Here is a 27,527-nt window from a genome sequence, read left to right on the forward strand (position 1 = left end):
CATCAGGGAATTGGGATACATTAGCAATTGGGAAAGGCAGAAGTGAATGTGCGGGCCTGAAAATTATGAATTTACAAGTGAAATGTTTGAGTGTGTGATGGTTCTGTCGAGGAGGAAGGGAGATATTGTGAGGACTGTGTGCGTACCAGCACACACAAATACACACACTGCATGTCTTTGTGTACTCTATGCGCAGAGATGCATTATATACACCACTACAGAGGCCCTTGTCAAGAAAGCCAGGATTTCCAGAGTTGGGAATGTGGCCAGGGGTTGCCATCCTTTCATTTACCGTACTTTCCATGTTCAGATTTTGCGTCCTTCCCATTCAAGTCGCATCCCCAGCTGTGGCCAACATATACTTTGACCCATGGAATGAAGTACTGAGCTTGCCCCTGCCTGCCTGCATTTTCAGCGGGAGCTCCATTTCTTTGTCCAATGTGAGTGTATCTAGGAAACTGTTTTTACATATATTATGGAGGCTGCTTAAGGAACACTGGGGCATATAGCTCCATTATTTTAGGATCCAAGCCAGTAACTCAATGAAGTTCGCAGAGCAGAATGAAAGCTTCCAGTCTTCCTGGTGTAGGGAGCTGCTAGGAGAAGGAAGAATTGCCCCAAACTGGGCAGACCAGTGCATAGTATGGATAATTCAGAGCTCTCTCAGCAGACCCTGTCCCTCATCCCTCATTGTTCAAGGAGGCTGCCCTTGATTGCAGCTGATTGCAAGGGAGAAAAGGGGACAGGAAAGTTTCCTTCTGTGAACTTCCTTGAGTTAACTTATCTTGGGATCCAAAGCAATTATTTCCAACATCTTGAAACTTGTGGTTAAGGACTTAAGGTTAGATTCCTGGAATCTAACCAGGAATTCATCCCATAGGGAAAGCAACTAAAAGCCATGGGTCACTCAATAAGGAGTCCCCCATCTACAACTGCTTGCTCAAGGCTTGTCCAAGGAGAACCCCTTTTTGCATCTCCAGATGTTTAACAAGCCTTGGAACTAGTTCTCCTTTTGCAACCATACTCATCAGTATGGAGTACTGTCACCTTTTGTTGTTTTGCTGCCTATGGCAGCCATTTTGTGCTGGCACCCATGACACTTGTAACAAGGCTGGAGTACCAGTGCCTCCTTTTTTACAAAAAAAAAAACCCCACTGCTTGGAACAAATCTAAGTGCAACGACTTTAATCAACCTATCAAATTTTAGGGACTTATTTAGCCAACCAACTAAGATTATTGGAATCTGCTAAGAAATGGAGAGAAGGAACAAGACTGTATGTAGCACAAGATTGTGATACAGTTCAAAGCAGATTACTAATCTAGGATCCCCATGAAAGCCTGGAGGCCCAATCACAGAATATATGTACTATTTTAAAGCTGCAAATCTAAACACAATTACTTAGGAGTTAAGTCCCTGTTAACACAATGAGACTTACTTATGAGTAAATATGCTTGGGATTGTGCTGTAAGACTGACAGTACTTTAGTCCTGAGCCCTCACATTTTATCTTCTCTGTTTCTGAGGTTTACTTTCAAGTCACTTTGTAAAAAGCTAGTTTTCCTATTCTGCGGTTTGTTCCAAATAGGGTACACAGGAGCTTGAATGAAAATAGTGTGAATTCATGTAGCAAAGGAACTAGGTGACTGGCAAAACTGGAGGAAGGGCACGCCGGGCAGGCCACTTAAAACTTCCAGCAAGCCAGTCATTAGATACCACAAAGGATATCAAGTGCCATGCACACAGGTTGAATTCGGGTGGAAAATCGTTCCTCTTGGCTACACCACTGAAATCAATACCTTTTAGAGACGCTACTGAGATCAAATACAAATCCAGATTATATGGCTCAAAGCAGCTTAACGTGAGGTGTCCGAAGGCACACATCTGCTCAACTTTGCAGTCTTTGCATTAGAGTTATTTATGTCTGCATTGATCAGGTGCCTGGCTTTGTAACTTATAGCTCAGTGCCCTCTGTGTAAAAATGTAGCCCAGTGCAATCCCAATTATTCCTAGAGGGTATCAGACATCGTTTGATAAATCAGCAGTTCAGATGATGGAGTGGATGCTTCTCTGAAACCCCCCAGCAACAGCGCCACACTGGGAAGGTATTCTGGCTGCTGCTAAATGCTTCTCTTGTAACCTGGTAACCAAGGCAGTACTGACAATCAGGGCAAGGGAACTGAGCCAGTCGCAGAGGAGCGGGAACAAGTCCTCTTAGCAGCAGCTCCATCTCCCTGTGCAAGCATTCCCTGATATTCTGCCTCTTGCCAAAAATGCCCAGGACTGAATTCAGCTATAGCTTCGGTCAGAGAGCGCAATCAACTTTACTCACACCAAACAGTTACTATACACAGTTGCTTTTACTGGAAGAAAGCCAGTCACCATCTGCTGCAGATAATGACCACGGCTACTATCTATTCCCATACCAGACACAATGAGATCACTCTAATGTTTCCAGTAAGAGAGGCAGACGCAAGGTATTGAAAAACTGAATACTGGGTTTCAGTTAAGCAAGATTTATGGGATGCCACTTCCCTTTCCTCTCTCAGCAGTTTACCTAGGTACAAACCACCCTCTTTTAATCGAGTGTTGATAAACAGGGATAACAGTTGCAGTATGGACCTTCTGATGTGAACCCAGGTCTCAAATTTAAAAATACCATGCTTGTGGGATGAACTGCATAGCAAGTTAGCCTAGTCCAGAGGTGGCTAACCTCTATTTGGCCCAAAGGTCACATTTACACTTGAAGAACCTTCTGGGGCTGCATACCAGACACAGAGGTGGCCAAAAGGGGGTGCGCCCAATCCCACACTTTTGCACAGGTGTTCTCTGCCCCAGCTCAGCTAATCCAGGTAATCATTCCCTCTCTGCTTTCTGAACAATTGATCCAACAACCAGGGAGGGGTGTTTTACAACTCCATTCCCCATTAGGGTCCTTTGTTGGGAAGAGAGGTGTAAACCTCTCTGCCCACCCCAGTGCTGTATCTACTTTATTATTCCCCTCCCTTTTTTGTTTTTGCCACTAAAATAAGTGGCATCTTGAGGGATACATTTACATGGGGGCAAGGGCTGATCAATCACTGTCCAGTAGAAAAAGGAAACTGATAAGAATATCTCAGGCTGCAGTCCTCATGGAATTTAGTGAGATTCACTTCTGAGTAAGCATGCATTAAAAAATCAAGCTGTTAGTGTCTCAAGGCTAATAGGAAGCTGCCTTGAGCTTCTTCAGTTTCAACTCAGAAGTTGCCACAGCTCAACAGTAGTGTACATGCTTTGCATATAAAATGATCCCAGTTTTAATCCCTGGCATTTCCAGCTAAAGTGCCAATAGGTGCAGAAAGGAATTCTGTTGGAAATCTTGGGAGAAATGCTGCTATTAATTTAGATGGACCATTGACCTGATTCAGCATAAGGAGTTACCCCCACATTATACAAGAAAATGAAACAACACAATTGTTTTGCTCTGAGCTAAACATATTTATTTCGAGCAGGGCATATGGATTTGCAAGGAGGCTCACATCCAGGTAGGCATGTGTGCGATCACACCTTCTATTTGCATTTAACCACCCCATATCAGAGCACCTCCTCGATTATCATGCAATTATGTGTAGCCTTTTCCCCTCTTTCTTTTAAAAATTCATTTTCTTTGCTGAAGAGGTCAAAGAAAGGGCTCACATTGTTTCACACGACTAATCATAAGAACAAAAGATTTAGAAATTTTGAACTCATTTTCTTTAGATGGAACAAAGCTGCTTCAATTTTAAAATGCCCTAATTGGAAATCTTTTTAAGATAGCAATAAAAATGCATGTTATTTCTGTTAAATATTGTTCCAAACTGGCTTTTGCTGTAGTAGGGAAGTAGGGGGAAAGTTGTTAAACACCTTCCCCACCCAGAAAGCTGTTTCCTACCACCTCTCCTTCAGGAAAGCAGCACCCACAGCACAGGAAGGGAGAAAGCAAGAACATCCCTTTTTGGGAAGGGTATCAAGAGGCACTTGCATATTTATAAAATAAAGCATATAAACATAACTAAAACACATCAACAGAAGACAACAGAAAAGCCTCTATCTCAGCTTTCCCTAAACTGGGGTCGTCCAAATGGGACTCCATCAGCCACAGCCAGTAAATAAATTAGGGCAGTTACCGTCCAAACCATATTGTAGAATTAGAAGAGACCACAAGGGTCACCTAGTCCAACCCCTCCTGCACTGCAGGCATCTTTTGCCCAACGTGGGGTTCAAACCCACAACCCTGAAATTATGAGGCTCATGCTATATAGCAGGCACCAGGTTGGGAAAGGCTCTTCTATGGGAGCTGCCTTTTTTTACCCTGAAACTGCATACGCTGTGTCCGTCAAGAGAACTCTAGCATGCAAGACTTTATTTATTTACTAACTGCAATTGCATGGTTGTCCAACAATGTATGTTCTACTAGTATCTCACGGAAATTAGACTCATCTTTCATTCCTTTTCAAGAGTATACTCTGGAGTATATGTTACTGCCTTGTTTTGCAGCTTGGCACTGCAGAAGATGCTCTTCCAGGGACCATCCCTTATCGAGGTGAAAGTCTAAGAGAGACTGGGACCATTCTCAGAGAAAACAATAGACTATTAAACCAGAGTACCCATAAAACAGTTTGCTCCAAAAGCCCCCAAGCACCTTTGTGTTTACCTTGCTCTCCTATCTGCAAAAGGAGTTGTAGAAAAAAACCAGCACAGAAATACTTGTGGAGTTACTTACCATTCGGAAAGGCTAAAACACTGATGATTAGAAAGAAGAAGATCACACAAAGGATGCCTTTCCAAATATTGTCTTCCGGGGTTGAATCATCCCTAAAACGAAAAAGTTGGTAATTAAAACAACAACATAGGAGATTCAGGCTGCAATTCTATGCACATTTATCTGCGAGTAAATTCCACTGAACATAGCAGGCTTGATTTAATCTTTGTATGCTACTTTCCCAACAACTAAATTGAGCTCAAAGTTGTTCACAGCAATAAAGCATAAAATACAAACATTTTCTAATAGAGTAAGCCTGCAACTTCTGCACATTTGACTTGTGCTCATTCAGCTTTATGAGCCTGGCAAAAAATATTTATCTAAAAATATTAAAGAGGGCGGGTGTCTGGGAAAAAGATTTTGGTAATCCCACCCACTATTGTATGTAATGTGTTTTGACCATATGTGATTTGGACTTTAGGTGCAGTCCCCCCCCCCCATATGTTGCAGGCTTAAGCTGTGGGGGGGGGACACTGTTTCACAGCTATTCCTTTCTTACCTGAAGGATCAGTTCCCGAGAGTAGCATTGGAGAAATGCCCTTTAGCGCCCTTGCATTTGTATTATGGGGTTCCTTTGGGGCCTATTCTGTCCCCAATGCTATTTAACAGCTATATGAAGCTGCTGGGAGCATTGGGAGATTTAGATCAAAGTGTCACCAGTAAACTGATAACACATTTCTCCATTTCTCTGTAACATCTGAATCAGGACTGGCTGGGAAGCCTTTGGATCAGTGTCTGGGTACACAGGAGGGCTGGATGAGGACCAGCAAACTGAATTTAAACCCTGGCGAGACAGAGACCCTGTTGTAAAGAGGTTCCCATGTCTGGCAGAAAGCTTCGTTACCTGTTCTGGACAGGGTTGCACTTCCTTTGAAAGAACAGATACACAGCCTGGGGGTGTTCCCAGACATGTCATTGTCTAGGCTAAGCCTTCTTTTCACCAGCTTTGGTTGATAAGACAGCTATGGCTATTCCTGGACTAAAACAGTTTGGACTCTGTGGTCTTGGCACTGGTAACCTCAAGACTGGATTATGGGACTGCAGTGCACTCTATGTGGCGCCTGCCTTGGGCTGAACCCACACTGACACTGTGTAAAACCTCTGCTGAGGGAGCTGTGCTAGCTGCTAATATGCTACTAGGTTCAATTCAAGGTTTTGCTTTTAGCATTTGAAGTCCTAAACAGCTTGGGACCAGATTACCTAAGGGGCTGCCTCGCCCCAGGAGTATTCCTGCCTGGTCACTGTGTTCCTCATATAGGGCACTTCTGAGACTTAAGACATGCCACAGAGGTGCACTCAGTTTGTACTAGAAACTGGGCTCTTAGTATCACAGCTCCAGCCCTCGGGAGTCAATTACCAGCTGAAATTAGACCCAAGTGTCATAATGTTCAAGTGCCTAGCAAAAGTTATTTCAGATAAGAAGGCTTTCCCTGGGGTATGACCCAGTCATTTGTGAAATATTAATAGTACATCTGTAGAAATAGCTTTATTGGTTTTTTAGATTTTGTGTGTGTATCATTTTCATCTTGTTGCACTCCGCTTCAATGTTTGTAGGCTATGGGGCAGTTCATAAATTTGTAAAATAAACAACCCCCATAATGTTTTGGACGATTTGCATCATATGTGCCAAAAAGACTGTCTACCATTGAGTTAGGCAAGGGCAATCCAGCACTTGAATTTACATTCTTCCCTAGCTCTTCTCTATAGAAAATGATTGTGGCTCCAAGCAACCCCAGCTTTGCATTAAATCAGTATACAAGATATAAAATTTCTTTTAATAAATAACAAAAATGGGGACTATCTTTATGAGCTCTCACACACTTAATCAGAAAGAACTGCACTCCAAATGCCATCTTCTATGGCAGTGAATTCCAGTGCTTTCTATTTAAATAAAAATAAAAAACTTTTCTCATCTGTGTTTTACACCTTGAAAGAAGGAAAAATAGAAGACGACTGCTTTCAACCTGTAGATTTATTCTATTTCGATTTTTCCCCCTTCTGTTGTTATATTTTCCCCACTAGGTTTGGCTTTGCTTTATAGTTGTTCTATGATTTTGCAAACCACCTCCAAGCTGTGATAAAGGAAGAATATAGAGGGTTTCAAAGAAAGCAAAACTATTACTGTTATTAACATTAGCACTTAGTTTCGCCTTGAAAATTCTCACAGAAATGAAGGCCACCAAATGCTTATAATAGTAACCAAGGGATACAGGTTCAGGCATCTCAGCTACATTAAGAGATAGAACAATGACACATATTTAAGCTCTTTGAAGCAACGTGCATAAGACATAGGCAAGATTTCAAATTTTTTTTAAAAAAAAGAGGTCATGACCATGGCTGCATTCATCTTAAGAACACCTCTCTGAATTTCTGCTAACACACTCACTCTGTCACGTCCTTGTTTAGCACCCAATGTAAGTAATCTGAGGCGGAAAAGGTGATACAGGGCCAAACTAGCGTTGCACGCAGGTGTTGGTTAACATTTCCCTAATGCTTTGTTTTAAAAGAAAGCAGCCTCAGGACACTCCAACCGGGAAGCAAGAAAGCCAACAGTTAGAGATGATGGGTGTAGCAGTTCAGCAACATATGCTCTAGGGCCACAGAAGCAGAGGAGACGGTTAAACAGGAACTTCAGGCTTACCAAAAAACCTGGACATGAGGCGATTTAGGAAGATGGGGAAATGCATGGAGGAACCCAGTTCAAACTGTTTCAATGCCAAATCATCAGCTTAGATTATCATCTTGATCTACAGTAAAACAACTCGCCCCTGCTCCCCTTCCATAACTGATGATGAATCAAAACAGAGCATAATCTTGATATGTGGTCATACCATCACATCAAGACAGGTGTGGCTGGAAGGGTAGTCTTGTGCTATTACAATGCATAATGTAAATTAGCTTGAAATATCAGCCTAGGCACTCTCAGCCTCCAAAATTAGAGACAAATTAGATGTCAATGCATCTGGTAAGTTAGCAATTTGTCGTCATCGTCTCTGCTCCATATTTGCTTTATGAGGCAAACACAGGAGGGGAAACATCTTTGCTTCCGAGCTCTGCCTTTGGCTAATACCCTGGTGCTTCGGGTTGTTCCTTAATCGTGCAACCTCTCTGCCAGGGATTCTGTGGTGCATGGCACAGGCGTGGAACAATAAACATCAGGGCAGGGAAATGGTTGGAACAATAAACATCAGGCAAACTTGTTGCAATGGAGCAGAATTGGCCTCTGTAGCACCAAAGCACATGACCAGAACTAGTGGGTGGAAATTGGAGAGAAACATGATTTCGACAAAACGTCAAAAAACACCCTCACAGTACAAGCAGTTCAACAGCAGAACAGACTTGCTCAAGAGGTAATGGGCCCTGATTCACAGGTGTTTAAACAGCTGGACAGCTGCCCATCTGGGAAGGCAAGAAGATGAATCCAGCATTAAGCAGAGGGCTGGACAACATGGCATCCATGGTCCTTTGCAAATCTAAATCTAAGCTTCTAGGGATAGCCGACTGGCAGATCTGGGCACAATTTTTAAGAAGGGTCCTACAGGGTATTACCATTGGTCCACCCAGTCCAGCACTTTAGCCAGTTGCTTCTAGGCATAGGTAGGAAACTCAGACTTGTGCCACCAGATCCCTGCCCAACTTAATCAAGGTATAGCAAAATATTTTCCCAGTTTCATTCATACAGAAAAGAAAAACAGACCAAAATTGGCCACCCCTATTATTAACACTAACAAGTAGTGACAACGAAGCCGTGGCAGTCTCTCTGAAGGACATAGGAACCGTGTATCCAAACATCAGCAATAAAGTAAAATCCAAGAAATCAGAACACACATTATCACCAGAAAGGTGAAAATCCACTAAGAGAGGATGGTCTGGAAAGTTCATTTGCATAAAAGGATATCACTAGAATTGTCTTCAACAACATTCTGAAGGTTTGAATTTTTTTTTCCCCAGAGAAAAGCAACAGGCATTTAAAGAAATTTCAAAAGGGAAAGGGCAACAAGGGAGAGGAAGGAATAAGCAAATAAATGAAGTAGTTATGTGAGGGAAGAAACCTGAACCCTTACATCTCCAGCTTGATCACTGAGATCATCTGCAGGAGCATCACTGGTCCCCCAAGTTGGCAAGATTCATCTGACAGCAACAATAACCAAGCCGGCTAATTCCTGTGGAATCCTCTGCCAATAGAGCTTCAGCAAGTGCCTTCTGTTTTAACCTTTAAATGCCTGCTGAGAAGTTTTCTATGTCAGCAAGCTTATGCAGGCAATTAAGAAAATATATATTCCTGTAATAGTAAATAGACGGTCTCCAAATTCAAATTTTTGCATGGTTTTATTGCATGAAGATACTGTTGTAAACACTTTGCTATTTTTTATGATACAGCATTATATAAATAGTTTTTATAATTAAATAAATGCAGCTGGTCCCAGCCGGGCCAGTGAAGAGGGGCTCACAGTATCATCTCTTTATATGATACAGCCACATAAAATAGTTGTGGAGTTGACTGAGACACTCTAGAGTTGTATATACACCATACATTTAAAACACATTGTTTCTTCCAAAGAATCCTGGGAACTCTAGTTCATTCCTCAAATTCCCATGACCCTACAGTCCCCAGGATACGGGGGGCGGCTAATGTGCTTTAAATATGTGTTCGCAGCCTGGGACTAGAGGAGCCAATTAGCTGCTGGTCTTAGCCAGACTCATGGAAAGAGTCTCTGTATATCATCTGTACCTATAATGTACCCTGGTGATGTATTCATCTTCTTAAACTTATGCTTAATTGAAACAAACTATACCAGCATAACGCAACCATGCACTGAAAGTTGTGTCTATATATCCTCCTGTATTTTTGGGGGGAAGCAGTTCAGCTCAACTATTTTCAGAAAGGTGCTATATGAGCAATGCACATCCATTAGGGTTCTTAATTAGCATCTCCCATCTCTCCTGCAAACTGATGCCTACTATTTATAGTCACTTCATCCCATTTTAGCATAGTATAGCAGCCCTGAAACTAGTACAAAAGGTGTACGCACAGATCACATGCATTCATGGCTTTTTCACTGCATTATGTATAGTGTGAAACTGTGACAGCGATCCATTGGCACACAAAGCTACATAAAGAGATGGAAAACTATTATGTGCTATGGTCTACATGCTGCAGTTTGACACTAATTCTAATATGAAAGGCAACTCCATGTAGAAACTTTGTGAAATTGAAAGGGCCCTAAAACCACCTCCAATTTAATAAATGAAGAGTTATAATTTATCTAGAAAGCCCGACAGCTCAGTAAGTGACCAATAATTTTGTACAAAGTGTATCACTTGTACTTTGCCCTAGGGAAACAATTCAAAACACCTGCCAGCTAGTGCTGTAAGATACTTAAAAAAGAAACAAACCTTTCCCATGAGTAGCTTTATGAATTTGAGAGGAAAGTAATTGCTAGAAGCATGCTTTGACAAGAACAGGGTGGGGAATGAAAACTTCAGAAGGTTCTCTGTTTACTAAACCTATCCCAGCATATTTGCAAAGTTACATAAAGGGAGCATACATTAAATTACCATGTCCAACAACGTATGATTCTAAATGAACTTCTAGATAGCTGGCCAGTTAGAAGGATCTTTCTCATGCCTAACTTGGTATTCTGATTCTGCTCCACATATTTCACTCTCAGGCCTTTCTCGCCTAGTTTACTGGAGCCATAGTTCCCAACCTGTGGGCTGCAGATCCCCAGGGACCACAGTTACCGCAATGGGTCCACAAGTAATGCTCCTCTAACCAGCATTGATTTCCTCAGCCTGCCTCCTCTTTGCAGTGGCATCTCCACATGTGCTACATTGTCACTGAAGAGCTGGCACCCCATGGAAAGTGAAGGAACGTGAATCAGCTGCTTTGGCCTGTAAGCTTCCTTGCTTTCCTTCCTTAGTGCTTGGTGTATTTAGAACAGCCCAACAGCAAGGCATAGCAATGCATTAGTTTTCTATCTTTGCCTTCCCAGCTTTGTCTGTAGAGACTCATTGTGCCGGGCTTTCTGGGCCTTCTACATATAGGACTTATTGATGGGCCCTTAATTTGATTTTAACAGGCTCCATGCAGTGGACCATTAGCAGGATTTCTGCATCCTAATTCATAATTGCATTCAGATTCCTTAGGTTTAGCATTATTGGAGGCGGTTTATAGTGCTTTGTTGGGATAAATTCTGTGGATTGGGGTTGCCCAATTATGTTGTGTGTGTTCTCGTCATTTGGTGTGCAGATCTTTTGGAGCTGGCTGTGGTTCTGAATAGCATTTGTTGCTCACGCTCGCTGGCTTATAAAGAAGATGAATAAGTACATATAATAAATATAAATAAAAAACTGCAAACAAGTTAACTGCATACATAAAAAGCTTTACTTTTAGGGACTAGGGATTTCATTGAAGTCTGCAACTGGTAACGCTGATTCTATACACAGGAATATATTACACTGGCAGGAATTAAAGTTTTCATTTTAATTCTGTTAGGGATTACATCAACTGAGTTTACTGGGGGGGGGATCAATTTGTATTTAGTTCAATTTGATTGGCTGGGTGGTTGATCATTAGTTATACTGGGGAAACCAATGAATGAATTCTTTATTATAAACAAATTCATCTTCCATACCTTTTTGAATCCATCAATTGGGTTGATGCATCTGGGGAAAACGAACGAATTTACATTTATGAATGAATATGCTACCTATTTAAATGCCTTTCAGAATCAATTACTTGAACTGTTGATTGATGCGGGGAATAAGTAAGCAAATAAACACCAGGGTTATAAGGAAAACGAATTTCTGCTGCTTCCATTGATTCTGACACATTTGCAAATTCATCAGGAAAATGGTACTTTTTGCGATTCTGTGTTTTCTCAGATAACGGACGGGTGGGGGGGGGCTTGCCTAATTTTTTGAGGGGTTAAAAAAAAAACACCCTTAGTGGAACTTACACCTCGATAAACGTGCATAGGAAGAACCGATGGCACCCGCAACCCATCTTTCTTCCCTGGACTCGTGAGAGATTTCCTCACTCGGGTGGTGAAGAGGACCAAGCCCTTCTCCGCCTCAGCAGGGCTGACCGTCGCCATCCCCACCCACCGCAGCCCCTACTTTGCCCCGAGGGGGCTCCTCTTCTTCTTCTCCCCCAAGGGAGCTTCTCCTCTCGGGGCAACACGGCTCCCCACAGCGCTGCCCGCCCCCCAACCCTTTTCCCCCACCTGGTGAAGGCGAAGGCCATGAGGCTGAGGATGGTGAAGCTGAGCAGGGTGATGGTGTGCGGCCGGTAGAAGAACTCCAGCGTGATGTCCTCCACTTGCTGCTCGTTGATCATGCGGAAGTGAAGCCGGTAGTTCACGTCGTCCTTGCTGAGGGTCCGGCTGCCCATGTACGACGCCATCGCCTCGCCGCCCGGCGGCCGCCTCCTCCTCTTCCTCCGCCTCCTCCTCGCCTCGCCGGCGGCCACCGCGGGGGCGCCCCGCTCCCGCCGCCTCAGCCCGACCGCGGCCGAAGGAGCCGGCGCGGGGTGGAAAGACGGCAGGGAGCGCGCTGGGCGGCTGGCCAGGCTGCTGCAGCGGCGCCGCGGCGGCCCCAGGAGGGGACGCGGGGGGAGAGGAGGCGCGACGGAGGGACGGGCCTTGCTGGGCCGCCGCAGGCCGCGGGGAGGAGCCGGCTGGGGAGCCTCGCCTCCTTCCCGCGCGTCAGAGGCCTTCGCCCGAGCGGGAAGCGCGACCGCCGCAGCGAGGCCGGGGCAGGCGAGGGCCTGCATGGCTGGGGCGAGCCGGGGACTTTCCTGACAGGGGCAACTCGGCGCCGGCGGGACGCCAGGTAAACGCCTCGCTTAGGTCTCGATACGGCTTTGTCAGAGCCGGGCCTCGGGGAGGGCGAGGGGCTGGACCCTGCGGACTCAGCGCCGGTCTGAGTTCATCTTCCCCTCGAGGAATCCCCTTTGGAACGGCGGCTTCTATTGTTGCGTCCCCGAAGGGCCTCTTGATTCGGTTCATCTCGATTCGGTTCTCTGGCTCAGTCAGTTTGCATGCTTCGCTCGGAAGTAAAGCCCAGGCTCTGGGTTCAGTGGGGTTTGCAACCAGAAACGTGGAAAGCTGCCCTGTACGGAGTCAGGCTGCCGGGTCCATTTAGCTCAGTATTGTCTACACCAGCCTTTCTCAACTTTGGGTTCCCAGAGGTGGTTGGACTACAACTCCTATCATCCCCTAACTAGCAGGACCTAGGGGTCAGGGATGATGGAAATGGTATCAAGGAATTGCAGAGCTGGAAGGGACCTTGAGGGTCAACTTGTCCACACACACATCCACACACCCGCAATGCAGGAATGTTTCTCCTAGCCCGAGACTCGAACCCACCACCCTGAGACTGAGTCTCATACTTTACCAACTGAGCTATCATATCATACAGCTTTTAGAAGACGTCCGAAGGCTTCATTGGGAAGTTTTTTTATGTTTGATGCTTTATGATGGTTTATATATTCTGTAAGCCGCCCAGAATGGCTGGGGAAACCCAGCCAGATGGACAGGGTATAAATAATAAAATAGTTGTTGTTTTTGTTGTTGCAATTTAGTTGGCAACCAGCTGTCTTGAGAGACAACGGAAGAGTGCACCATCAGAGTAAAGTCAAACAGTTTGAGAGTTACAGTGCCAGACCAATATGGGAGAGATGTATTTTATTGCAGCTTGGGCAAATGAAGGCGTCCAGTTTCAAATACACCATGGGGTTTCTTCTCTCTGCACTCCTCCCAGCAGTCATTTCTCCTTTGGTCAATGCTGTGGACATGCAGTCCACCTATCTGTCTCTAGGCACTTCATGAGACAATAGTCCCAACAATATCTGGGGACTCAAAGTTGAGAGCAGCTGGTCTACACTCTCCCAGCTCCACCTGGAGAATGCAGGCAATTGAATTTAGCGCCTTTTGCATGCAAGGTTCTACCATTGAGCTAAGGCCCTTCTCCAGATAAACTGCATAAGGCTATGTAGCAGTATGCTGGGAGAATGAAGGTAGGATCCTGTGCACACTGCCTTGAGAGCAAGGGTCATTGAGCACAATAGGATATGTATAGCCCAATTCTGTCCGTATTTACATAGATGTTAAAGCTGCAATTCTGACGCAAGCAGTTATCTACGTAGATTAGTTGTGCCCCTCTTTGGAACCCCAAGAGTCACTTACAGCAGTTTACAAAAAGACACTCAAATTAATATCACAACCAAATCTAGGGATTTTTTCAGAGAGCATTTTCCATGTTCTTCCCTGATACATGCCAGGGAGCAGCTCTTAGCACAATCCTGGTGCAACTTTTCCAGTCATCTCCAGCCAGTTTAATCATGGGCGGGGGGTGATGGGAGTTATACCCCCACAATACTTGCGAATCCAAGGTTGTGGAGTGGGGCTGTGCAGATGGGACTTATGATGGAAGCAGTCTTCTCTTTTTAGCAGTCCCCAGGCAGAAAGTCATCTTAGCCAGCCAGCCTAAATGCACCAGAGTTCATAATTTATTTGTGGCACATAAACAAGCCAGAGAGAGAGTGTGTCTGTGTCCTTTGCTTGACTACTGAAGTCAATTCTTACTCCCCACGGGGAGATATACAAACCTGAAATAATGTAAAATTGTGGTATTTTAAGCTAACATGTTCTTCTGTTTTATGTTTTGTGGTATAGCAGTGTTCCAGGGGTTCTGTGCGGGGAGGTTTGGGCAAGTTCTAAAGGTACTCATGTCCTCAGTGGGCACTTTTTCTTGAATGGATCTATGTCCTCCTGCCAGTATCCGTTTGCTTGCCGCTGCCTCCCACCCACTCTGGAGCTGATCTGTATCACTACCCAGAGGAATGGAGGGCGAGTGAGTGGAGGCTGCTATTGCTATTCTTTTTCCTTCCTATTGTTGCTGAGAAAGGACAGGGAAATGGGTAGTGACAGCAAGTAGCTGGATAGAGTAGCACAGCCAGGAGGCTCCAGAATTGGCAGTGGGACCCCTGCTGCTGTGTAGGACTCAAAGATTGTTGGAGTATTCCAAAAACATCTCCAAGAAAGTATTGCTACTCTACACTTATGCAGCATGACAGTAATATTATATTGCTTTATATCAGCTTTCTCTAGCTTGACATGTTGCAGATGTTTTAGACTACATCTCCCATCAGTCACAGGCAGTATGACTTATGCTTAGGGATGATGGAACTCGTAGTCCAACATCTGGAGGGCAGTAGTTTGGGGATGGATGCTTTAGACCTTTGCTATATGGTAGACATAGTGAAATAATACTTTTGCAAAATGGTACTGAATGCACTTCAGTTCTGCTTAAATATTAATCGAATTCATTCATTGTTCCTGTGTAAACTTTTGTTCATACAAAATTGGTTTGAATGTTCCCTTGACCATTTTCTTTCTCAATTTTGACAGAATATTGACTAAGATGGCTTCATTGACTCGACAGATATCCAGATGTTGCCCCTTGCTAAAGAAAAACAGTGTTGTGAATAGTGCAAAACAGCTAAGAAAACAAACTGTCAAAACATGGACACTTCCTCTTCAACAATCCGGATTGCCATTGTTTTGTCCTTACAGATACTCATGTCAACTAGCGTCAAAGAACTCTAAGACTGTACTTTTTGATAACCATTTACGATTCTGTAGTTCAAGCACTGAACTGTATCAGAGTCCAGATAATAATTCATCCTTAGTTAACAGACCAGAAACTGAAATAATATCCAGTTCATATACTGAAGCATTGCTTGAAGAAGGTATGTAACAAATAAAATAAGGATGAAGGTTGTGACCCTCCTAACACCATATCTAAAATTTAGATTTTTAACCTCATTTCTTATGCATTGCTTGCTTGCTTGTAAAGAGGCTTGGAATTATTGGATTGCGTTTCCAAATTATTGTTTGTAAGTGAACTCTTTAAGGGCTCAGTTCTTCCTGCACTGCTGGAAGTTAAGCCATGGTTTGGCTTAGCTTTGCATCCAAATCCTGGTTTATGGCTTATGGCCTGCTTGGAGAGAGACAAACCATGGGCCCAGGTTTGAAATGTAATGCTAAGCCAACCATGGCTTAGGTCATGGCAGCACAACAAGAGAACAGTGAAGTCCCTGTGATTTTTGTCCCTTGCACACCAGCATTCTATATGTTCACCTTTAAATTATAGTCTGCTACCCTTCTAGAATTGGGGACGGGAGGGGGCGGAATTTGATTCAATTCGCATTTAGGTAAACATAATTAATTTGTACTTTCTGAAACAATACATGAACCAAAACACAGTCCTTCCTCACACCGTCCTTCTCTAAATTTTGAAATGCAGTTCTCCTGTCAAATAATGTTTACAGAAGTGCATATTCTAGGGCAAAGTGTGTATAAATGCTTATATAGGAGAAAATAATGTTATATTAGGCAGCATTCCTTTGCAGAAATGTGTATAATTAGGCATAATTGTACATAACAATGTGTATTATCATGAGGATTTTTTTAAAAAAAAGTAAACTGATATAGAAATACAGGGGACTTAATTTAAGATTGGAAAATGAGAAACTGAGAGAAATTAAAAATGGCAGATACAGCCATCCCTGTTTGGAATACATAGGATAGGACTCCTCAATAACTATGCATTGTCTGCCTCCAGGGCTCCACCTGCTGTTGTTATTCTTCTGTTGCTTTGAACAGTAATATACCAGTTGCTGTTGAAAGTCAGACAAACAGGAACAATAGGATCAGTGAACACTTGTGAATTGTCCACAATAATGAAATAATGTGACAGTAACTTATCCCATTCAAAGTTCAGTGTCTATTTTCTGTTCTTATGCTCATTTTTTCTCGGTAACTGTTGCATAGCAGAAGATCTCACTGTCAGAAAGCTGATGATCACTCTAGTTCTAAATTTAAATTGTGCAATTTTCCTTCCCTGAATTAGTAGAATTATATTCCCCCTGGCCTCTGTGAAGGTAAACGCCGCACACAGGGAGAGAGAAAATGTTATATCTGTTGTTTTCTCAATGATTCTTTTTCCTTAATGACCTTCAGGATTAGAAGACACTTTGCCTTCATCCCCTTTTGAGGAAGTTTCGGAAGACGAGGCTCTTCAGATCAGGGCTGAGCCACCACTTCCTTTTGAATCATTCACGCTTCAAGATTATGTCAATCATTCAGAAACACTGCAGAAGCTGGTGCTTTTAGGTAAGCATAGCTGTACCGGGCAGGTTCTTCAAGATATGCTAAAGACTCTTCAGCCTTCTCTTCCTAGATCATGATGCTGTGCATACAAAGTTTGCTGTGCAAATTATTTGCTTTTGATACAGTAAAATGGCAAAAAATGGTTTTGCATGCACAGCATGATAGCAGCAGAATGTATAGAGCAGAGGTAGCAGTCCCCTTCAGATGCTGAACCTGCAGCTCCCATCATCACTGACCGTAGTGCTTGGGCAGTTGCGGTCCAAGCACCAAGTTGGCTATCCCTGTATTCAAAAATACAGACCACAAAGCAAGAAGGGTATAGTGCAGATAGGAAAATGCAAAGCACTGCAAAAGCATCTTTCACGTTTTTCAAGGGCAGGAAGCAGGTCGGTGTGAACTGTGAGGAATCGGTGAAAAATGAGAACTTGCTTAGAACGGCTTCATTTTAGCTACGTGGACCGTAAGATTTGCAGCTTCAGGTTTGCAAAAGTACTGTGTTGAATTGCAAGATGCCTATGACAGCAGTTTTCTGAATGGCTTCATCTGGAACAGGGTTGAGAAATGCATGGCTCTCCAGGCGGGGACTCCAAATCCCATCAGCTCCAGCCAGCATGGCCAGTAGTTGAGAATGATGGAAATTATAGTCCAACAACATACGGAGAGCCACAGAGAATTGTTCTAGAGAGTGAAACCAACCCATTCAATCAGTCCACAATTATGATTGTTTGTTGCAGATTTTAAAACCCCAGTAAGTAAAAACTTGAGGGCAGCCTTTGAGTCCATTCTGCCATTATCCTCAGTAGTACATAGCTGCTGTATCATAGCTCCTTTTGGCAACACTAGATAACATTGCTACATACCATAAAAAAGCATTAAAGACGCTTTGCATGAACTTGTACATTCTTACACTATTAGAAATCCAGAATTTTTCATTAAGCATCCCACTAAATTTATGTTTGAATGTGCTGCAGGAGTTGATTTGTCCAAAGTGGAAAAACGTTCAGCTGCAGGCCAGCTACTTCTCAAGTTGGACTTTGAAAAAGATATAAAAAACATCATCCTGTTTCTCAAGGATGTTGGCTTGGAAGATAAGCAGCTTGGACCATTTATCACAAGAAATCCCTATATTTTCAGAGAAGAAGTGGAAGATCTAAAGACAAGGTAAAATGACTTCTGTATTCATCAATCTGTTATCTTGTTCTCTCTCATCTATCTATCATCTCTCATCTTTCTACATGCCTGAAATATTCATATATTTAATGTGTGTATTCCTGAAATATGTTACTTTGCTTTAGGGATTTTGTATAGTCTGCTTAAGCTGTCCTTCTCACTCAAATGTTGTAGTAGGGGAAGGATAGCTGGTGATCCTATTCCACAATTTCATGTGTTCAGCATCAGCAGATGCTGATTATGCTATGCAGAAGGTGGTCAGACTCCGTTATTGAAAATGATTATTTCCAAATGGAGTCCCAAAATGAGCAAACCATTTTCATACATAGGTTTTGCTTTCATTGGGACATTTTCTGAAGCTGGGCGTGGGAGATACTTGGTCTGTTTTCAACAGAAATAGCAAAGTATTTAGAATCATAACTGCAGAATTTTGTTACAGACATTCTTCTGAACATGGCAGTTGTCAGAACAGTTTAGCTTTATGTAGACACCAGCTAAGCTAAAGGACAGCTTTCTCAAGTAAGGAGGATTAGAATTAATCTTGTGTCGTAAACATGAACCTAGGTGTAGGGGCAACTACACAAAAAATAGTGTTGTGGGAGTGGAATTAAAATTCAAACATTCTTTGTCATTGGAATTATTCCTAGAGGCTGTTGGGCAGGGTGGAGTGGTAGAAAATAAATGGGGAAAGTAGGAAGTTGGTTAGAAATGCATTTCTCCTGATTCACCCTTCCTCTTGAAGGCTTGTTATTAATTGACGGTTCTGGTTGAAAGACACCCACACTGTTCAGTCTGATGAACAGAAGATTTCAGCCTATTAAGCCAGCGCATCCTAAACATAGGTAAAGGGACCCCTGACTGTTAAGTCCAGTCGCGGACAACTCTGGAGTTGCGGCGCTCATCTCGCTTTACAAGCCGAGGGAGCCGGCGTTTGTCCGCAGACAGCTTCCGGGTCGTGTGGCCAGCATGACTAAGCCACTTCTGGCAAACTAGAGCAGCGCACGGAAATGCTGTTTACCTTCCCGCCGGAGTGGTACCTATTTATCTACTTGCACTTTGATGTGCTTTTGAACTGCTAGGTTGGCAGGAGCTGGAACCGAGCAACAGGAGCTCACCCCATCACGGGGATTCGAACCGCCAACCTTCTGATCAGCAAGCCCTAGGCTCTGTGGTTTAGACCACAGCGCTACCCAAGTCCTTTCATCCTAAACATAATGCAGTTAAAACAATGAACAGGAGCATAGACTTATTTGTCTAAAGTGAAAGTGTCACTTTTGCAATTGCCAGTATCTGCTTCAGAGAAAGAATGCAAAGCTGAGCAATAAAAAGCTTTATGTACCAGACAGGTTGAGTAATTGTATTGACCCAGCATAAGCCTCACACAATATCTTACTCAGACAGTCTGGAGCAGTGAAATGATGGCTCTCAAGAATGAGGCATCAATACGATCTCTTCATAAATATGTACACTAATCATGAAACATTTTTCAAGTGTGCATCTTTATGTAGCCAAAAGAGTACCATACCTGTGCATGACACAAGTGTTTACAGGCTTGGGTGAACCGCAAGATCTGCAGAAGAAGAAAAATTATTCAAGGATGAGGAAAAACTGGGATGGGAAACCCTGAAAAGGCCCTACTAAGGAATGAGTCTACTCTGCTTAGTGGCCATGAAATGTTAGGTGACTGTTGAAGGGAGAGGAGTCAGGGGAATATAATGGAGTACCGTATTTTTCGCCCCATAGGACGCACCGGCCCATAGGACGCACCAAGTTTTTTGGGGGGAAATAAAGAAAAAAAATTATTTCCCCCCAGGCGCTTGTGGGACCGGCAGCGGGGAGAAGCGCTCTTCTCCCCGCAGCCCACCTGCAGATCAGGTCCGGGGACAGAGGGAGGACGCGCTGCGCCTCCCAGCTGTCCCCGGAGCTTGCGGGGCAGGCAGCGGGGAGAAGCGCTCTTCTCCCCGCCGCCTGCCTGCAGATCAGGTCCGGGGACAGAGGGAGGACGCGCTGCGCCTCCCAGCTGTCCCCGGAGCTTGCGGGGCAGGCAGCGGGGAGAAGCGCTCTTCTCCCCGCCGCCCGCCTGCAGATCAGGTCCGGGGACAGAGGGAGGACGCGCTGCGCCTCCCAGCTGTCCCCGGAGCTTGCGGGGGCAGGCAGCGGGGAGAAGCGCTCTTCTCCCCGCCGCCCGCCTGCAGATCAGGTCCAGGGACAGAGGGAGGACGCACTGCGCCTCCCAGCTGTCCCCGGAGCTTGCGGAGCAGGCAGCGGGGAGAAGCGCTCTTCTCCCCGTCGCCCGTCTGCAGATCAGGTCCGGGGACAGAGGGAGGACGCGCTGCGCCTCCCAGCTGTCCCCGGAGCTTGCGGGGCAGGCAGCGGGGAGAAGCGCTCTTCTCCCCGCCGCCCGCCTGCAGATCAGGTCCGGGGACAGAGGGAGGATGCGCTGCGCCTCCCAGCTGTCCCCGGAGCTTGCGGGGCAGGCAGCGGGGAGAAGCGCTCTTCTCCCCGCCGCCTGCCTGCAGATCAGGTCCGGGGACAGAGGGAGGACGCGCTGCGCCTCCCAGCTGTCCCCGGAGCTTGCGGGGCAGGCAGCAGGGAGAAGCGCTCTTCTCCCCGCCGCCCGCCTGCAGATCAGGTCCGGGGACAGAGGGAGGACGCGCTGCGCCTCCCAGCTGTCCCCGGAGCTTGCGGGGCAGGCAGCGGGGAGAAGCGCTCTTCTCCCCGTCGCCCACCTGCAGATCAGGTCCGGGGACAGAGGGAGGACGCGCTGCGCCTCCCAGCTGTCCCCGGAGCTTGCGGGGGCAGGCAGCGGGGAGAAGCGCTCTTCTCCCCGCCGCCCGCCTGCAGATCAGGTCCAGGGACAGAGGGAGGACGCGCTGCGCCTCCCAGCTGTACCCGGAGCTTGCGGGGGCAGGCAGCGGGGAGAAGCGCTCTTCTCCCCGTCGCCCGCCTGCAGATCAGGTCCGGGGACAGAGGGAGGACGCGCTGCGCCTCCCAGCTGTCCCCGGAGCTTGCGGGGCAGGCAGCGGGGAGAAGCGCTCTTCTCCCCGCCGCCCGCCTGCAGATCAGGTCCGAGGACAGAGGGAGGACGCGCTGCGCCTCCCAGCTGTCCCCGGAGCTTGCGGGGCTGGCGGCCGGGAGAAGCACGCGTCTCCCCGCCGTCAGCCTCCAAACCACATCGAGAGACAGCGGGATGGCGGCGTTCCGCCTCCCCGCTGTCCCCCGACCTTGTGGCACTGGCGCTGCGGCTCTCCTGAAGCCTGGAGAGCGAGAGGGGTCGGTGTGCACCGACCCCTCTCGCTCTCCAGGCTTCAGCGAAAGCCTGCATTCGCCCCATAGGACGCACACGCATTTCCCCTTCATTTTTGGAGGGGAAAAAGTGCGTCCTATAGGGCGAAAAATACGGTATATCTAAAGCAGACAGGTGGAACCCTGAAGAGGAGCACTCCACAATGCTCTGTTTTGTTGTAGTTCCTACATACCTCTCCAGAACATAGAATGCAATTAACAGGAAAAAAAGGATTCAAAATTGGCTGGGTTTAGGCATTTGGGGCATCTCAGCAGGTTTAAAATCTAGTGTGCAGTTGTACTGGTGCTGCTGCAAAATGTGTTCATATCTGTTAGCTACCAAATTAATAGTTAAAATTAGGATCAGAGGAATTTGCCTTATACCAGCTCATACCATTGGTCCATCTACCTCAGTATTATCTAAATGGACTGGCAACAGCCATCGTGCCAGGGTTTCAAAAGGCACCTTTCTTGCTCCTGTGATAACAGACCCTAAATGATGTTTGCCTAAACTCAGATAGCTCTTTAGATAAGTAAATGCAGTAGTATGCAAATGTTTTGTATCTTCCTGTAGTGGCAGCATAAGCTGATGCAATAGAAGCAGGATGTGGTATTTTGTAAACCTGGGCTGAAGCAACAGCTGGTAGACTACACTGAAAATAATTTGTTTAGCATTGCCTAACTCAGCGTATGTCTCTAGACCCTGTGCTCCTAGTTAGGTGTGCACAGGCTTCCTAGTGTTGTGACTGAGCCACCAATGAGATATTGTATGCTTTATTCTGCATCTTTTGTAAGCTGCTTTGAGACATTCGGAGAAAAGCAGGGTATAAATTTCTTAAATATGTAGCTCTGTCCTATCTGAAATAAACCCCTTAAATTAATAGGTGTTACTTTATTTGATTTGGTTTGTATCCCACTATTCCATGGGGTAAGGGTACCTAATATACATTTCGTCAGTCTCTGTCCATAAAGGGGTTCACAATCTGAGCATAATGTTAAGATGGTCTGAGGTGGGGCGGGGCTCAGGCCTAGGGGCTGGTTGTGCCCTCCAGAGCTCTCTATATCTGGCCCTCGGGATTCTCCATAGGACACATTCCTCACTGTTTCTTCATGGAGTGATTTTGCCCTGCTTGGAATGTGTCTTTGAACTGTGGAATATTTCTTGCTTGCCTGAATGAAGAGGCAGCAGTTGTAAATGCAAACCACTGATTTTTAGATCGCTGGAAAGTAGAGTACTATATAACCGTAGAATGCTAGAATTGTAAAGACCACAAGGGTCGTCTATTCCAACCCCCTGCAATGCAGGAATCATTTGCCCAACATGGGGCTTGAACCCACGGCCCTGAGATGAAGAGTTTCATGCTCTACCAACTGAGCTATCATGTACCCTACTATACACAAGTAAGAGTTGCATGGATTGCTGCATCCACTTTTTGCCTCTGGCCTTTCCTACCACTGATGCACAGCCTGCAGAAGGTTTCCCATAAGGCAATGTGGCCCTTCATCTGCAAAAGCTTGCCCCCTGCTGGTCGGAGGGAACAAGTCATAGGAACATAGGAAGCTGCCTTATAACTGAGTCAGACCATTTATCCATCTTGCTCTCAGTATTGTCAGTACTGACTGGCAGCAGCTCTCCAGGGTTTCAGATAGGCAGTCTCTCCCAGCTCGACCTGGATGTACTAGGGGTTGAAATTGGGACCTTCTGTGTTCAAGGCAGATGTTCTGCCACTCAGCTCAGATTATCTTGCCTCTGTGGCTCCCCTTCTCCCCGGTTACAGGGAGAATTTCACAACGTACAACTAGTTCCATTCAGCTCCCTTCACCTTCTCAGTGGAAACAAAAAGACATGGCTAAGAGGAGTATACTGTGGTAGGGAACCTAGGATTATATCCCTCCGAATAAATAGGCATATCATAGCCTTTAAGGGCCTAGTCTTTAGCAGGCAGCATTGACAGTAGTGGCAGCTAACCTGATCTGCTTCTCTCCTTCACCTGTATGTCGGTGTAGGATGTAGATGTTTAGGATTGTTCCTGTGATTACTTTTTTCTTCTTCTAAAGATGCCCTTTAGTTCATCAGATCACCTTCATTAAATTGCCAATTTTGATTGTGAAAGTGGACATTTCTTTCAGTGCAAGCCATTTTGGATAGTAAGATTGTGGGCTGGTCTTGACATAATTTTTGTTTAAGTACAGCTGGAAATCATTAAATTAATCCAGGCGTAAAATATTTTGCACCAAGAGTGTTTATTTTCTTTGCCGTTAATTGGAAATCACGGTATTTTGCTTTTGTCATACCTGCAGACTTTTCCACCCTTCTTCTTGGCAGCTTTGCTTGTTAATATTATTAAAACATCCGTCATTTTGAAACATACCGCTGAGGAACTGGCAGAGCTGGATAAATGATGACCTTTCTTATTTCCTTCATTTTAATTTGGATCTTTCTTTCTTCCAGGGTAGCTTATCTAACATCAAAAAAATTCAGCAAGGAAGCAATTGCACAGATGGTCTCAGGGGCTCCATATTTACTCCTCTTTTCTGTGGAAAGACTGGATAATAGGCTGGGTTTCTTCCAAAAAGAACTTGGACTCAATTCACAAAAGGTGCCTTCTGTTTTCACTTGGGTCATGGTGATTGGGCCAGAGGGCCTATTGTTAAAATAACTAAACAAACTCTACAAGCAGGTAGCTAATATCTCTCGCATTACTGGGACCTAAAATACTGCTTCTAAAATACTATTATCTTCTTAGAACCATATATAAAGTATACTACCTTGTGCGGACAGTTCAAACTAGTTCATCCAGATGTTTGAGGAACACCCAGTATAAGTTCATTGCTAGTTATCCTGAAATACTAATTTTATATGGAATAATGCCTATGCTAACAGATAAATAATTGACTTGGAATTTCAGTCAACAAGGTCACAGAATGGAGGTTCAGCTACAGCAGGCATGGCCAAACTTGGCCCTCCAGGTGTTTTGGGACTACAATTCCCATCATCCCTGACCACTGGTCCTGTTAGCTAGGGATGATGGGAGTTGTAGTCCCAAAACATCTGGAGGGCCAAGTTTGGCCATGCCTGAGCTACACAATATGTTGAGAACTTGTCCTACGAAAGCCTTTTTGAAATTGTTTTGTCAAATACACACACTTATCATGGGTGCAGCATAGGTGGCTGGCCTGCGGCAGAACGTATCTTAAAAGTAGCCCCCAGAATATTGAGAGGGTGCCGGGATCTTCTGTGGCTAGTTAAAGAGGAGAAACCTGATGTTCCCTAAAGCTGCCATACCCCACCCACAACGCAAACAGTGGAAGGCGGTCAACAGCAACCCAAGACTGGGCAGAGCCAAAAACCATACAATCCCAAACAGAACTCTAGAAAGTAGCTTTGGAGTTTCTGCTTACAGAGCTGAGGCTTTTAGGCAAGTGGAGCCAGCCTTAGGGAAGCTGTCTGAATACACCAGCACTCCTTCCACCCCACTCAAGCCTTTCCCTGTGGTGGCTGGATCCTCAGGATACATTTTTGCAGGCAGCATGAAGGGTGAAACTCTCTGTAAAGAGTCACCCAGGCTGGATCTGTTCCTTAATTTGGGCTTCCATTAATTAGTGGCATCGCTGGCTTGGGTGATCTTTCAGTTTTTCCTTGGTCAGAGACCATGAAACAAAGCAAAAAGAAAAAAAGACTTCTACCAAGCACTGCAGGGCTTATCTTCTTCTCCCTCTGGCTATGAGGTGGGCACTTTGCGACCCCTGACGCATGCAGTACCCTACAGTATATATATGAAGGAAAGATAGTTGTATATTCATTGATCCTGAGACACAGGCTAAAATACTGTACACACCCAGGAGTATGTCCTGTTGAAGAGTGGGGCTTACTTCAGCGGAGAGGTGCATAGCATTGCTCCAATAGTGACCTTCCCAAGATTGCACGTACAGTGGAACCTCTACCTGCGACCATAATCCATTCCAGAGGTCGAAACAGGTCGCTGGGAGAGGCGCTGTTGTGCGCAGGTGCGGGTGGCAATTGCCCACTTCTGCGCATGTGTTAATGGCGATCGCCACTTCTGCACATGGGCGAATGGCGGCAACCCCCGCCGGATACTTCCAGGTTTGCCGTGGACATTGGGCAAAATGAAAGCAAGCAGAGGTGGACGTAAGCAGAAATTTGACTGTAATCATATTAGTATAAATAAGTATCTTCACACATTATTGTGCAGGGAAAATGCCACATATTGAGGGCCTTTTGCTCACCCAGTGGAAAATGTACGCCTTTTCAAGTAGAATAATTCAGTGTTGTTAAAAAATGTCCAATAAAGAAATTCAAATACAAATTTATTTTATCTTAAGCAGATAATATCTAATACACATTACTTTCCTTACTATTTTTCCTTCCTTGTATTTAAAATACAGACCAGAGATGTAGTAACTCGTCTTCCAAGGTTACTGACTGGCAGTCTTGAGCCTATTAAAGAAAACCTGAAGGTAAGTTAGGATAGTATCTTAGAGTAGTTACCCATTTGAGCTCTTAGAAAAGCTTTAAGAGATGTAACAGGAAATATAAGAAGTACAGCAGCCTAGATACGATTGCACACGCGGCAGGACTACTTAACACTTGTCAGGTAGCAAAATGTAGCGTGAATAATAACTTGGTCTTATAATCTGCTACTTAAAAACGTTGTTGAAGTGGATGCTGGAATCCTAGAGAAGGATTGCCGCTGGTTCTACTGCTCAAGCACTGGAACTCTGATTCAGTTAGGGTGTCTCTTGATGACGGAAAGCATCAATCAGTGGAATGAGGAGGCATGAGTCAGCTCAGCGATATTACTTCACCGTATGTGACATGAGATCCTAAGGGTCATCAAAGTATCCCCCAAAACTCCTTGTGCCATTTTATTCGGGTTTTTGAAGGGACAAATGACAAAATGGCATTTTAAAGACTTAGGCACAAGCAGGGATCATTAGAACTTTTTCGTGAGTAAAAATGGCAATTTTAGACTTCCAATATAATTTAGTAGTTATGCGTGTTCCTCTAGTGCAAGAGAGGACTTCAGGCTTTATGGAAAAGAATTGTGGTGGCCTCGTAAGTATGGGACTATGGACAATACTTCAGGCCTGGCAGTTTGCACAAATGTGATGGAGGCTTCGTGCTTCTGCTTCTTCTTTTTTTATAAGCTGCCTGGGCAGCTTCCAGGTTGCTACAGAAGTGCCTCTCCTTTTTTTACCTGAAATTTTATTGCAAGTTTTCAGCCTACAATACAATAAAAAGAAGTCTCTCTCCTGTGTCTCATCACTTATCAACATATTTCCCTCTTTCCCAATGTGTTTTAAGCTACATTAGCCGAATTCATCACAATCACTCTTTTTCAGGTGTATGAGCTGGAACTTGGTTTTAGTAAGAATGAAATTCGGCATATTGCACACAGAATCCCCAAGAATTTAGGTATAAGCAAAAGGAAGCTAACGGAGATCTTTGACTACGTGCACAACGTCATGGGCATTCCCCACAGCCTGATGGTTCATTTTCCTCAGGTGAGACTCTTGGATGCTACCTAGTTAACTGCAGTCATAGGAAGAAGTTTGAAAACTGGGAACTGTATTGAAGGGAAAGTTCTGTCGTCTACAGACTGTGTGATGGAAAGGCCTAGGTTAATATATTGTAGAATGGCATCAGTTTGCTGATATGATTGTTAGCCTTAAATGCCACATAGTAAATGTGGGCAGGTTTGAGCTAACAGGTTACTCCTACAGTTTTCAGTATGTCTTACTAGCATGTAAGTGTACATAGGAGGGCAGTCTTGGCAATTTCCGTGATTAGCATTGATCTTGTTTTCATTTCAGGTTTTTAATTCAAAGCTGCTACGAATCAAAGAAAGACACATGTTTCTTAAATTCATTGGAAGAGCACAATATGATCCAAAACAGCCCAATTATATCTCCTTAGAAAAACTGGTATCCCTGCCAGATGATGTGTTCTGCACAGAAGTTGCCAAAGCAGAAAAAGAAGACTTCTGCATTTTCTTGAAAACACTGTAAAAGAAAAGAAAAAAACTTTGTTAATAAAATAAATCTGAAGATGTTTTTCTTAATTGCATATTTTGTGGCAAAAATGACAACTTCGT

General features: G+C 44.7%; 2 protein-coding genes across 3 annotated transcripts in view; one reads left to right on the forward strand and one right to left on the reverse strand.

Moving 5' to 3' along the window:
• Positions 1-12,244, reverse strand: part of PTDSS1 (phosphatidylserine synthase 1) — a 38,610-nt gene extending 26,366 nt beyond the window's left edge. The window contains exons 1-2 of the mRNA XM_081919766.1: positions 12,007-12,244; positions 4,739-4,830 (exon numbers count right to left, since the gene is read on the reverse strand). Coding sequence (XP_081775892.1) covers positions 4,739-4,830; positions 12,007-12,185 — 271 coding nt within the window. The 5' untranslated portion in view covers positions 12,186-12,244. The remainder of the gene's footprint in view (positions 1-4,738; positions 4,831-12,006) is intronic.
• Positions 12,245-12,481: 237 nt separating this feature from the next.
• MTERF3 (mitochondrial transcription termination factor 3) lies at positions 12,482-27,494 on the forward strand. 2 transcript variants are annotated; one of them, XM_081919799.1, is made up of 8 exons: positions 12,482-12,613; positions 15,193-15,533; positions 16,807-16,959; positions 17,928-18,117; positions 23,864-24,011; positions 25,819-25,890; positions 26,776-26,937; positions 27,247-27,494. In XM_081919799.1, the coding sequence occupies exons 2-8, from the start codon at positions 15,206-15,208 to the stop codon at positions 27,439-27,441; spliced, it is 1,248 nt and encodes a 415-aa protein (XP_081775925.1). In that variant the 5' UTR covers positions 12,482-12,613; positions 15,193-15,205; the 3' UTR covers positions 27,442-27,494. The 2 variants fall into 2 exon arrangements, with proteins under 2 accessions (XP_081775925.1, XP_081775924.1); XM_081919798.1 differs by lacking the exon at positions 12,482-12,613 and adding an exon at positions 14,250-14,631.
• The last annotated feature ends 33 nt before the right edge of the window (positions 27,495-27,527 follow it).

Source organism: Podarcis melisellensis, assembly GCF_964234715.1.
Source record: "Podarcis melisellensis genome assembly, chromosome: 7".
In the NCBI taxonomy this organism is placed as follows: Eukaryota; Metazoa; Chordata; class Lepidosauria; order Squamata; family Lacertidae; genus Podarcis; species Podarcis melisellensis.